The 12,455-nt window shown below is 38.5% G+C and overlaps 1 protein-coding gene across 2 annotated transcripts in view; it reads right to left on the reverse strand.

Annotated features, from left to right (window-relative positions):
• Positions 1-12,455, reverse strand: part of PLCB1 (phospholipase C beta 1) — a 399,975-nt gene that overhangs the window by 57,496 nt on the left and 330,024 nt on the right. For both annotated transcript variants that reach the window (XM_030448781.1, XM_030448782.1), the window contains exons 27-31: positions 10,241-10,421; positions 7,992-8,068; positions 7,811-7,900; positions 5,494-5,551; positions 4,186-4,272 (exon numbers count right to left, since the gene is read on the reverse strand). In XM_030448781.1, the coding sequence (XP_030304641.1) occupies positions 4,186-4,272; positions 5,494-5,551; positions 7,811-7,900; positions 7,992-8,068; positions 10,241-10,421 (493 nt within the window). The remainder of the gene's footprint in view (positions 1-4,185; positions 4,273-5,493; positions 5,552-7,810; positions 7,901-7,991; positions 8,069-10,240; positions 10,422-12,455) is intronic.

The following is a 12,455-nucleotide window of genomic DNA, read 5'->3' on the forward strand; positions in this document are numbered from 1 at the left end:
CACTTAAATAACACTCAGAAGGAAGGAGACATTGTCCAGCACTGTTTCATTACCAGGCTTATGTGATATGAGATTGCCTGTGAAAACTGCTATCCCCAAGAGGAAAGACATTGGAAGCCCTTTCCAGTCCTGTGTAGTGGAAAGATGACACTGGAGTTATGAGAGGTTTACTGCTGTAAATGATCAGCATCTCATTAATTTGTTCTACAGATTGAATACGTATCATTTTATGTCCTTATAAATTTTTCAGGCACAGCTCTAATATTAATTATTGATTGGATGTAGAAGCATTAACTCCCATTGGGTACAATTAATAACGCATGTCAAACTGCAAGATAATAAATCTGTGTTCATTGAAAGTGAGTTAGAATGCATTAGGTTCTTTTCTTTTCCATTATCAAGAGCTGATTTATAATCTTAAAAAATTGTTTTCATTATACTTTAATGCTTCAAGGCTGTATTTTCTGCATTCACCTGAATCTCACCACAGAGGCGCAACACTTAGAGGAAAATCTGCACATCTTATGGCATCTCTGTAGAGCTGTCGCACCTTTTCCCACAGATGAAGCCTCTCCCTGGCACCATTTTCCATATTTCTACAGGAGCCGGTGCCATCTGTCAGGCTTTGGTTACACTGGGGCTGTGAACAGTAGAGTGGGTGTGAGCAGAAACACGAACATGGGCTACAAAATGAGGAACCACATGAGTTACATCTTCCTTGACAGCTGGGGCTGTAAGCATCCAGTCTGCTGAAGCCAAAGGGGTGCAGTTTAACTTGACTGGGAGTAGGAGCTGAGTGCAAAAGCACAGAAACCTCAGCTATTATATTAAGATTTAAATGTAACTCTGACCCATGAGCAGGAATAACAAAAGTCTCATTGATTTCAGTTAGAGGAGGTTGCAGTCTATTTACTGTAACTGAGTCGATTCTCAGAAAAATAATTATTTTGCACATCTCATGCATATTGATTTTTTTTTTTAATTACAATGAAATTGGAGAAAATGCACTTGATTTATGTTTAATTTGATGTACAATCTGTCAAGGACAATCAAACTGAGATGCAACGTCCATCCTCATCCTCGATGCACTCTGTGCTCAGATAACAAGTGCCAGATACAGCCCGTAGCGCAGAATCTAAAATCACACACTGCTTTAACATACCCAGTTCAGTATTGAGGTGTAAAGAGCTGTATTTCTACAGCAGCCTCCACAGCACGGAGAAGAGATGCCCAAGGGGAAGAAGATAAGGACAGGACAAGCTTAATGTGTATCAGTGACTAAGAGAAGGATACAAAGAAGTAGAATGGGGGAGAAAACAAATACAAGCTGTTGCTGATAATAAAGCTGTCAGTAGATAATGTAAGGGGGAAAAAAAAAAAAAGAATGAGAGAAAAGAAAATACATATGGCCTTGCTTGGTAATGGTGCTGGTTAGGAAAGAGATAGCAGCAGGAGAGTATCTGAACTTTGTTTCCACTGTGCTTTCACTAAAATGGCAAGTTAGAAATTTTTTGACCCAGAGGCAGTTATTATTTGACTTCATAATGAGGCGACTGTCTTCTTTTCCGAGCTAGTGGTTGGCCTGTTTCCATACAAACAGACAGAGATTTGATGATAATACTCAATTTCTAGTTTCTACAGCATCAAAGATGACTTTTGTCATGCAGATATCCTCATTACTTACACAGAATGCCAGTTGGGGCCCATTAGAGCCAATGCCTACTGTTTCCAGCAGGACCATTAAAAGCTGAAGAACTACTTTCAGTCTTTTGCCTAACAGTATCAGTTTAGGAAGTAAAGCCTCCAACACTTAGATGAGAAAAAAAGCTTTTTGTTACACATTAGCCCTGCAATTGAAAGCTGTAAAACAGCCTCACATCCAAGCATTAAGAAGAAATAATATATGAGGGAGAGGTAGAGTTTAAGGGTGTAAATCAGTTTTGAGTTGAGCACTTTCACCTAAACACATGATGTTTTAAACAAAATGCAAGCCCTCTGCCTCCAGTACAAGGAACTAATTTGCATGCAGTTTGGGCAGTTTCTCAAAGCTGTTGTCTAAAATGTCAGCACTCTAAAGGAAATTTTCCTCTGGCGACATACACATACTGCAACAAAGGAAGCTGCAAACTCATACTTAAAGAAAAGCAAACACAACCCCCCCCAAAATCCTCACTGGTGTGGCAGTCTGTTGGCAACACTTTGTGAAATGATATTCTGCCTGGCTATGAGAGAGCTCTGTGCACAAAGCATAACACAACAAACTATGACTCAATAATAAATAACCAGATGACAGTGATTGATGATGGCAAAAATCTATCTCCAAAGGAATTACTGGGAAAAATACTAAAAATTCTTTCCCTCTTAATATATTAAACTCTTTGTCTAGGGGCTGAGTTGGAACTGCCAGAAAACCCTTTTAACACAGATAGCATAAATTTTAGTGGGTGTGTGAACACTGGAGCATGAAAGACTAGCCTGTTAAAAAAGCTGCCCCTAGAAGGGCTGCTGTTTGCATAAAATACATTGCATTCTTCTCAGATGGGAAATTTGATCTATTTTATATCATATGCCCTGTCACTAAGGAAGCAAATATGGATATGAAATATGAACCTGAAGCAATACATTAAAAGAGACTTCATAAAGTGAGTAATTACATTTTGCCTAAAACCTCTCATGCCAGCAAGAGGCACATAGCTTCATAATTCAGCAAAGCCTGTTTCAGTATGTGGGAAAGGAAAAAATCAACTGCAGCCAGGCCCTGTGAAGCACATTACTGCAGAGGGTTTTCTCAGGAGAAACCAAGAGCACTGGCTGAGGAGTGCTGATGACTGCAGCACTGGAGCTGAGGGCCAGATGCAGGGGAAGATGAGGGATCTGGAGCTGCTCTCTGCCATGACCTAATGCTTGGCCCGTGGACAGCTGGTGGGAGAGCTGAACACTACAGGTCCATCTTTCAAAATCTGACTCAAGTCCTTAGTGACAAATTTTCAGTGCTTTATGCTGCTTCTCAGAAAAGAAAAGGAGAGAAAGGACACAGAGGTAACTAAGTTCTTGTGCAAAGTCTATATTACAAGCAGGTTATTCACTGAAGTTCAAAATTCCAGCATTTGATTTCTGATCTTTTTTGTTTATGTGCCTGAGAAACATCTGGTCCTCCAGCACCACATATCAAACATATTAGATATAGTCTTTACAGCCAGATGCCTGTGACACTGAAAAGTTCCAGATTAGAAAATTCAAAATGCAAACATTTTTATTTTTCCAGACTGTTGTAAACTTCTACCTATTCAGACCTTAGCCTAATTTATTTTCTGAATATGTCACAGAAATTATACGATACAACAGATTAGCTGACACCCTATGCTAGAACTCAAGCCGTGATACAAGCATGGAAACATCAGGGCTGTGGACACAGACAGGAACTGAAAAGTGAAGTCTAGAACACACATTTGAGCAGGTACAGAAAAAATGAAAGCAGACATGACACAACGTAAAGCATCATACTTGGATATGAACTCTGCTGAAAAGAAGTCTCCATATAGAAGTATGTATAGTTACTTAGATCTTCCTAAAGGAAAATCATGTACAAATGGAGGACTCTGAACGTCCTCTACTGAATTTTTGGCAAAAGGCTCACTAGGAGCAAGAGTCAGCCCACAATCTTTAGGATGAAAAACCGTATTTCAGAATACTACATGTAGATGCAGTGCAGAAAACCAAACAGAGGAAATCCACCAAGCATGCAGACTGTTAAGCACTATTATTATGAAAAAGATCATTGTTTTCCCCCCCAAAATATATCCTCATAAATTTTTACAAATATCTGCGGCAAGCATGCTAAAAAGATATCTCTTTTTTCTTTTCAATGTAAACTGTGTTTTGTTTTGTACTGCTAAAGCACAAGAGAGTGAAGGGCACACTCTGCTGGTCAGAAGCACCATTTACACTAAAAGGTTTAACAATATGAGTTCTCAAAAAATAAACCCTATCATATGGCATCTGGACTTGAAGTGGTGCTCCAAAGTAGCACCACTTTACATTTTTTCATCCTGAATATCAGAAACAATGGCTATGATGCTAGGAATAGGCTTTCTCATGTTTAAACATTAGTCTACCTGCTGTAAGAACACTGTCTTTCCTGGGGGACACTGTTTAGCAGTATAACATTGTTCAAAAACTCTTTACCTTAGGCTTTTCATCCAGTATTTGCTGACGAATCTCCTTGTGTTTTTCTACAAGCTTCTCCTGTCTTTTACTCTGAGCATCTTCTAGCTGTAAGAAAAGAGCAGAAAGAGTATTTTTTCAAAGATTGCACATCCTCACTTTACCACCTCTTGCCCAACAAATAATGCAGCCACCAAAATGAAAATGTTATAATCAAAACTATTCTTCTGCTATAAATGTACACAACATTGTCACATGCAAACCTGAGCACAACTGCTCCAACGTGGACGAAATGTCTCAGATTTCACATGTGGGATTTAGAATCAGAAGTGTCTAAAGAATTTACTGTAGACTTTTAATGCTATTAACAACATAATGCATTTTTAAAAATCATAGTTCTGCTTTAGCTTTTTTTGTATAATCTGTGAATATGGACTCTGTTCCCAGAAGAAAAGAATTTGCATCTCAGAGTCCTAAATGAACATGCTCTGTGGGCAAAAATGGGCCAGCTTTAGAACTGAACTATCTCTGCCCATTAAGAGAAAATTCAATAGTGGCATATGTTTCAACAGTGATTTCATGCATCAAAGCACTGCAGTGTGTACTTGCAGCCCAGTGCAAACCACCTATCCCTTCAGTAAAGCTAACAACTGTAATGGAATTCTTTAACTTGTATTTACAGGGCTCATAGAAGAGGGTTTTTTGCATTTCAGTAATTATACATATATAATTAAGGTTAAAATATACTCTGCAATTAAATGTTTATTGACTTTCAGAGTTCCTTATGTGATCTTTGTATTCATATAACAGCAAGCCTGATAAACAAAAATTTGAATTTGAATGAATAAGCATAAGATATTCAAAGATGAAATCATAACTGTGTTAAAATCTTAGCACCCTCTTAGCACCATTCCCCTGACACTGATTAACAATTGATCAATATCGGTCTGGAATTCTGGTTTTTCTTTAACTGATTTATGAAGTCTATACTGCATCTGTTAAAAATCAGCACTTGTAGCATCTTTATATGGAAGCTTAAAATCTGCAGTTTAATGACCTAAAATATTAAAGCTTACATTTTACCCCCCAAAATGAAATATTCACAGAATCACAGAATTGGCTGGGTTGGAAGGGACCTCAGAGATCATTGCGTCCAACCCTTGAACCACCTTTGCGGTTGCTAGACCATGGCACTGAGTGCCACATCCAGTCTCTTTTTAAATATCTCCAGGGATGGAGAATCCACTACTTCCCTGGGCAGCCCATTCCAATGCTTGAAAGATATTTCTGAATTTCTTCAGAAAGATATTAACATATGGCCTGACATACCCGTTTTATGTACTGTACCACTTCCTGGATATATGATCGAATCATTTCAGTCTTCTCTCTGGGAAGAAACAATCAGCAAGTTACTGCAGTCAGTAAGATCACATGAGTGTATTCTAATCCCCCACAACTCCTCACGAAATAAGTAAGGCTATGCTTGGAATGTACAGATCTGCCAACTTCAATTTTATCCACTTCCTGAATGTGACGTTTGGAGCAAGCTCCACCTTTATCGTATGAAGAGCTCAGATTTCCTCATGCCTTGCCACAAAAACTGCTCTTTCATGACAGGCTTTTTCTCTAGGGTATTGCCACGTCTTCAAAGTGATGCTGGTGTTCCTTAAGACCCAAATGTCAGTTTAGGAAGGTGTACTGTCATCATCAGATGCACACTGCCCTGTTGTGGCCCACTAGTCTCTGTTAGCAAGCATGTACTGTGGGTGACATCTCAGGGACAATGGCAAAATTCCCACAAAGAGCAGGGCAGACATGACTCTGGTCCCCAGATTTGATATTTTAACCACATAAAGCTGAACTTGGAGGTAATATTTGAACTTTAAGTGACTCTGTGTGAAAAGTATTAGGTAACCACTAGTCAGAGGCTGAAGATGAGATCCCCCAAAGAGATAAATGCATATAAAACAACAATTTGTGGGTATTTGAGTTGGGCAGATTCAGGACTGTTCTCCTGTCAAGAACAGTGAATTGCTCTTCAGGTGGCACCAAAATCTTCCAGTTTTTGGTAGTTATACAAGCCCTGGGGTGCATGCAGGAATTAGAAAAATTAAGGCAGAACAATTTACACAATGTATGATCTCTGGGTAATATTCTTTGTTTAAAGCTTTTAAATAGATAGGGTAAACAACAGGCTAGCCCAGATGACTCCACTAGGATTCACCAGAAGGTCTCACTACTCTCTGTCCTGCTGCTAGAGTGAGGACAAACTCTGAAATTTGACAGAATAAAGTGGAATTTCCCATGTAGTTTATCCATCTCATCTTTCCCAAGGGTACTTTGAAATGCTTGGCACGGGGAAGTCCTTGGGAAAAATGAGAAAAAATAAAAGGAAAAAAAAAAAGTGCTACTTCTCTGTTTCTGAGCCTTTCTCACTAATGTCTCATGAATCTCTCAGCAAATCAATCCCTACTCCAATTGATTTTTACTGCCATAACATTTTCATAATGAAACTACTTTTTCTATTAGGACTTCCATGCCCTCTTACCAGCTCTAACCATATTAAGGATTTCTATTTTTTGTCATAATCAGTTATTCTAATTTTGTTATCCTTTTTTTCTAGGATCTTTATTAAAATTCTCTAATATTGATTTTTAAATTATCTGATGATGTAGTTTACTGTGTGTGTAGGGTCTTCCTTCAGTGTTACCACGTGCACAAATTCTATGTTGAGAGGCTCCAAAATCTGTATAAACCTTTTTACCTATAGCAAACCAGATCTGTGTCTTTTTTACATGATAAAACTCAAGATATTCTGAATTTTTTTTTGTTCCTCCTCTATTTTTAACTGTCCCTAAATATTACTGAAGACTGGTAACAAAAATGTCCTAGCACACAGTGCAAGATTAAAATGCTCCATTTTCTTTAGAGCTGTTTGCCAAAACAAATGAAGAAGGACAAACAAAGCTACATCCTGTGCCCTTGGGAAGAATATAATCAACTTGCACAACTACAGTTGGTATTATCTGGTGGTGCATAAATGAAATTAATATTCCTATCCCTGTTAACAGAAACTGCACCCTCAGAGCTCAGCCTTCTTCTTTTTTACCCAAAGTAACTGCATGCTGCAGAACTGGAATAGAATCAGTAGCCCAGCATCTGAGGGGAATTTATCACAAATGTAGAGAAAACATTCCAGTGTGTTGCTACCATTTCTTCTGGAGAGCAGCTTGAACAGAATTAAGAAGAAAAGATAACTCAAAGATAAAAGCTAAGTTAAGGTGAAATCAAACCCTGCAGTAGCTGAAGCTACTAAGTCTGTTTATACTCAGAGGAACAGTGTCTGGATGAAAAGCATGTTGGTGAATCGCTCCATCATACCACTCATAGGCATGACCCCACACCACACATCAGCACCTTTGCAGCTGACCCAAGCTCTTAATGCTCACAGAACAGGAGATTGGATTAGTCCCAGGAAATTAAATTTGTATCAGGGGCAGTAAGGACTCCACTGTTCTGGTGAGGTATTACAGTCTGACTAAAAGCTGCCTTGTGTTTAGGGTTAAGACCTTTTCGATTTTCCAGCTGTGAAAAATCTTGTGTCTCCTCATAACGTACAAGGATATAGATCCAGCCATATACTTACTCTTCCATTTGATTTTTATCCTTCGACTTGGCTTCTGTGATCTTCTCCTGCCTCTTCTTGTCCATTTTTTTCTTCAACTCTTTCTTTTCTCTAAAGCATAAAAAATAAAGGCAAGTTCAAAATGCATCTAAAGAAAATCCACCCAGAGGAGTAATCAATTGTAAGGGGAATAACACCTTACTTTTCACATGTTTCTTTCAGTTTCTTTAGCTGGCTGTTCTGACACTCCTCTGCTACATCTGTCAACTTCTGAATAAGCTAAAAAAAAAAAAAAATAAAAAAAAAATCCCAAGATACAAAAGTATGTATTTTCAGCTAAGAAGCATACATGCATCTAAGTTTCTGTTAAAGTCTGTAGCAGACATTAAAGTGCTACACATTCCCTGGTTAATGACCAGTAATCAAAAGCCAGTGAATGTTTTTATTAGTGTAAATGCATTTTTAACTTGTGGAGTCCAGCCAAACTTGCATATGTCCAACTTACACAGAAAAATTCTGTATGTCAAAGTGCTACAGTCCCAGAATGTTAAATGTAAAATCAAAATATATTTTGCAGATTTTACCTTTACTAGGAATTAAAATGCCTATGAAAATTCATTAATGCTCACAAAGTCAATTTATGCAGTACTAATTACAAACTGAATTCCTGCAGACATTAATATTCAAGGTTCTCTGTGAGTGCAGAAAACATTCCTCTTGCTTTAAGCATTATTAACGGGAACAGCTGGGATTTCAGCATTGCCAGGTGAATATTGCAAATTCATACATGATAGCTAAGGAAGCTAATGATAAGCAATGAAAGCTATGATAAGCATAGCCTACATTTTGATCACAGACTCATGGATTCAAAAAATCTGAGCTGTTGGTTTGAAATCTGCTGTACAGCGCTGAGTCCAATCTCATTCGTGCTGAAACTGCTAACAAAAAGCATGGTCATGGTGGTGATGCTGGAGGGAGAGGACATTTGAACAGGGCTTGTGTTCAAGTTCAATGACCAGTGAATTAAAGTGGGAAATGGGACCAATTTCCTTTGATCACCCCCTCTAGCTTAAGTCTGATTCTGTTTATAATGATAATCCTCTCAGGATGATGAACCAGAAAATGGATTACAATGCCTAGCTAGTCTGATCCAGCTCTTCACTTCTTGGATAAAAGAAGAAAGATACAGACCCTAGGCTTGCCTTTAGAAGAAAGACATCAGAACATCTTTGCTGCAAGGCAAATGTTAATTGGGATATTAACTCTTGCACAGCTCTCAGGGAAAACTGTCTGAAGGTTATGGACTAAAATATAAATTTAATCTGACACTTCCTAACTGGACAATGCTGAAAAAGTTAGCTTTGAGAATTGCCATTTCCCATTTTGAACTGGGATATCAGTTAGCTTGCAACACAAGCCCAACTTTATGAGTACAAAATTACTCATTTTGATAAAAATTTAAATCTCTGAGATGTAAGAAACAACTGTGATTTGATTGTGGGCTCTCTCCCTGTGGCACAGGTAACCATGTCCATGAACTCAAACCAGAGCAGCTGTGATTCACCTAGAACTGGTGATAAACAGGGATCTGCAGCTTTGTGCTATGATCCATGGAAATGAATTTGTGAAAAGGCTTTGCTGAGCAATATCCACACATATCACTCCCCTGACCTCTTCTCTTTGGATGGCAGGACAGAGTAGACAAATCATTTCAACCAACAGTAATGAGGCAAAACATTATAAAATAGAAAAAAAAAATGTGAGAAAGGATTGTCTGGAGTTGAGAAACAGTTTGCATTCCCACAGCACACTTTAAAAATGTTCTTTTCTGCCTCAGAATATCCATCAGCATCAGCTGCCATCTGCCCGAGCTCCTCTAGTCCAGCTCAAAGCACCTATGATCCTGCTGTAGTTGTCAGCCAAACTCCAGCTGTAAAAACACAATCTGGCTTCAGTAATTTCTTCACCATATACAGCTTCTGTCCTGCATCCTCTTAAAGCATCCATCTGCAACAGGGACACTGGCTCAACTCTGTGCCCTAGGGAATGTTTAAATCTATTTTTCTTACTTATTTTCACGACGTTTTATTTTCCAGCTAGTCCTGCCTCCTTCAGTGTTTTATGTTTAAAAAAGTGGCAGAACAGAACAGGAAAGTGATCCAAAAACTGCAGTAAACTGAGACTTACATAACCAGGGGTAAGGACTCTCTGTGTTAGCAGTAGTAATAATCCTTCTGCCTTTCTGCCTTCAGTCCAAAGTCTTTTGAGTTGTTAGAAGTGTTAGTGACAAAGTGCGGCAACAAACAACCCTTGAAGTTCTAACAGGCTAGAGGAAAAACAAGCCCTGAAATGGACTCCAAGTAAGAAGAAGCCCTGCTTAATTACAATGTCATGCTGCTTTCATTATTCACCCTGAGATGGCTAAAGAAAACAGATGAATAAGAAACATACCAGCTTAATATGCTCTCGTTTCTGGTACTTTTCACTGTAATACTGCTCCTGTCGGAGATTCAGCAGCTGCTGCTGTTGCTTCTCCTTCAGCTCGACTAACTTCTGGGTCATTTCAGAGTCCAGAGCAGCTAATTCCTGTTCAATAGTTGAAGAACTGTGGTCTGGGCTGCCCGTTTCAGATCTGCAAAAAAACCCACGCACATCACTAAGGTCTAAGTGACCAGGCACGTACTCTCTGCCCCTATTTAAAGCTTGTTTTTTTAAAGCAGCAGGTTGTATGTAGCCTGTGAGAAGTTTCTCAGCACCAAATACGGGGCTGGAAGATGATTTTAGCTCTAGTAAATCAAATAATTTCATCACTTAGGAAAAAAAATACTGTTGACACTTAATTTATGGGATTGCTATTGCTTTTAAACCTCGTTTTACTGGACGTAGTATAAATGAGCTATAAATGCAACTGCCAAGATTTCCCATGAACAGATGCCTATGGAGCTTGTTTATCCACTTCCAGACATGTAATTTGAACTTCCAAGCTGCACAGTCCTCAGCAGAACTGGTGAATCCTAAGCATTTTGAAAACCAAGTCATCTTTACATATGCTTAGCAATAGATTTAAGAGCATAACTTTACATCTGCATTTATAAAACACTTAAAATGGTGGTTAACACTTGAAATCCTTTATTTGGTATTCCCCCCTCCTCTTGGTTCAGGAAATGCCATGCATAGCACACACAGAGGAGAATGCTCTTGTACTGCTGACTTCAGGACAGAAGTTAAGACCCCAATGGGGGGTTAACCTCAGAAAGGCTGTACACAGGAGCAAAGTAAATATATAATGAGGAAGCTACACTACACAGAGGAACAGATTTTTTTTCCTTTTTTTTTCTTTTTCTTTCTCAAGACAGAAAGAAGGATAAATGCATTTGTAAAAGGAGATATGGCAACACTAAACTGTTCAAGGAAAAATAAGCAGAAAAAAAAAAGCAGTATCACTCTCAGGCCAGCACTAGACCAAAACCAAGAAAAACTTAAAAAAAAAAAGTACTGTGCTGTGTCCCTGCTCTGCTGCTGTGTTTCCCGCTGTACTCATGTGTTGCCCAGAAAACCTCAGAACAGTGCATGAGATGGACAAACCAGCAAAACCTTGAACAGAGAGGGCTGACACTGTGAGAAAAATGAGTTCACTTCTCAGAAGTTTGCAGAGATTGCAATGCAGAGAACTTGCTGCACCGGCTGCCTCTCCTATCTCCCAGGTTCAAGTTTGCAGCTGCTGTCAATCAGTTACATCAGCTGAAATGATGTGAAGCTGTGTTCATCAGTGGGAGATTAAGAACCAAGGTAGCCTCCTTTATACTTTTTGTCTTTTGATTCTATGTGAAAATTCTGCTAAGAGGTTAAGTGGTGTCAGTGTGATAAGTGAGGACAATTTAAATATAGAGGCAGAAGACAGCATTAGTTAATACACTCCATATTTTAATGCTGACATTTCTCTTGCAATTTTGGGAAAAAGAAATAGGGTATACTTCAAATGTTGGCTAAGACTATATTTTAAGGCACATAATCATTAAAGAAACTTCACAAAAACATCAGCAAAGCACTTGTGCATCTGTATAAGTAAATACTTTAAACTTCCTTTAAACAATGGCTTTAATGAATCTTGGCCCAATTTTAGACAAGGGTGTGAAACACAGATTGTTCCTGATGAGAGATAACACATTTATATGTCCATCTGATACAAAGACTACTGATGGAGTAGTGATTTATATTTTGCAGTTTGAGGCAAATATCTGCAGTAATAATTTAAAAGTACGAAAATCGCCTTTTCCTTGGGATGTAGTATTCTAACAGAAATCTGCAACTTGCAATAGTATGTTCTTGCAAGTTTGAAATCCCTGCTACTACATTCCTGCCTCTTTGAAATTCAACCTCAGATTTTTTAACCTTCAGATTTCTCTGTATTTGCACATAAAGCTTCACATCTCTGAAACCACTGCGACGTCTCCACATAACAGCCTGCAGGGTTTTATTGCCTGATACCATGAATGATTTATGGTCTGATCATAACAAAATCATTTTTACTCAAAGATAAATGAATCATTTTATTTGTTGCTTGGTTTTCTGCTTAAATTGCAATAGACTGTGCTAGAGAAAAAAAGCATGGTGTGGTTTTGTCTGCCACTATCTGTAGCCCATATTGATGAGGGAAAATACAGTA

The sequence above is a fragment of the Calypte anna genome, chromosome 3 (genome assembly GCF_003957555.1).
Source record: "Calypte anna isolate BGI_N300 chromosome 3, bCalAnn1_v1.p, whole genome shotgun sequence".
In the NCBI taxonomy this organism is placed as follows: Eukaryota; Metazoa; Chordata; class Aves; order Apodiformes; family Trochilidae; genus Calypte; species Calypte anna.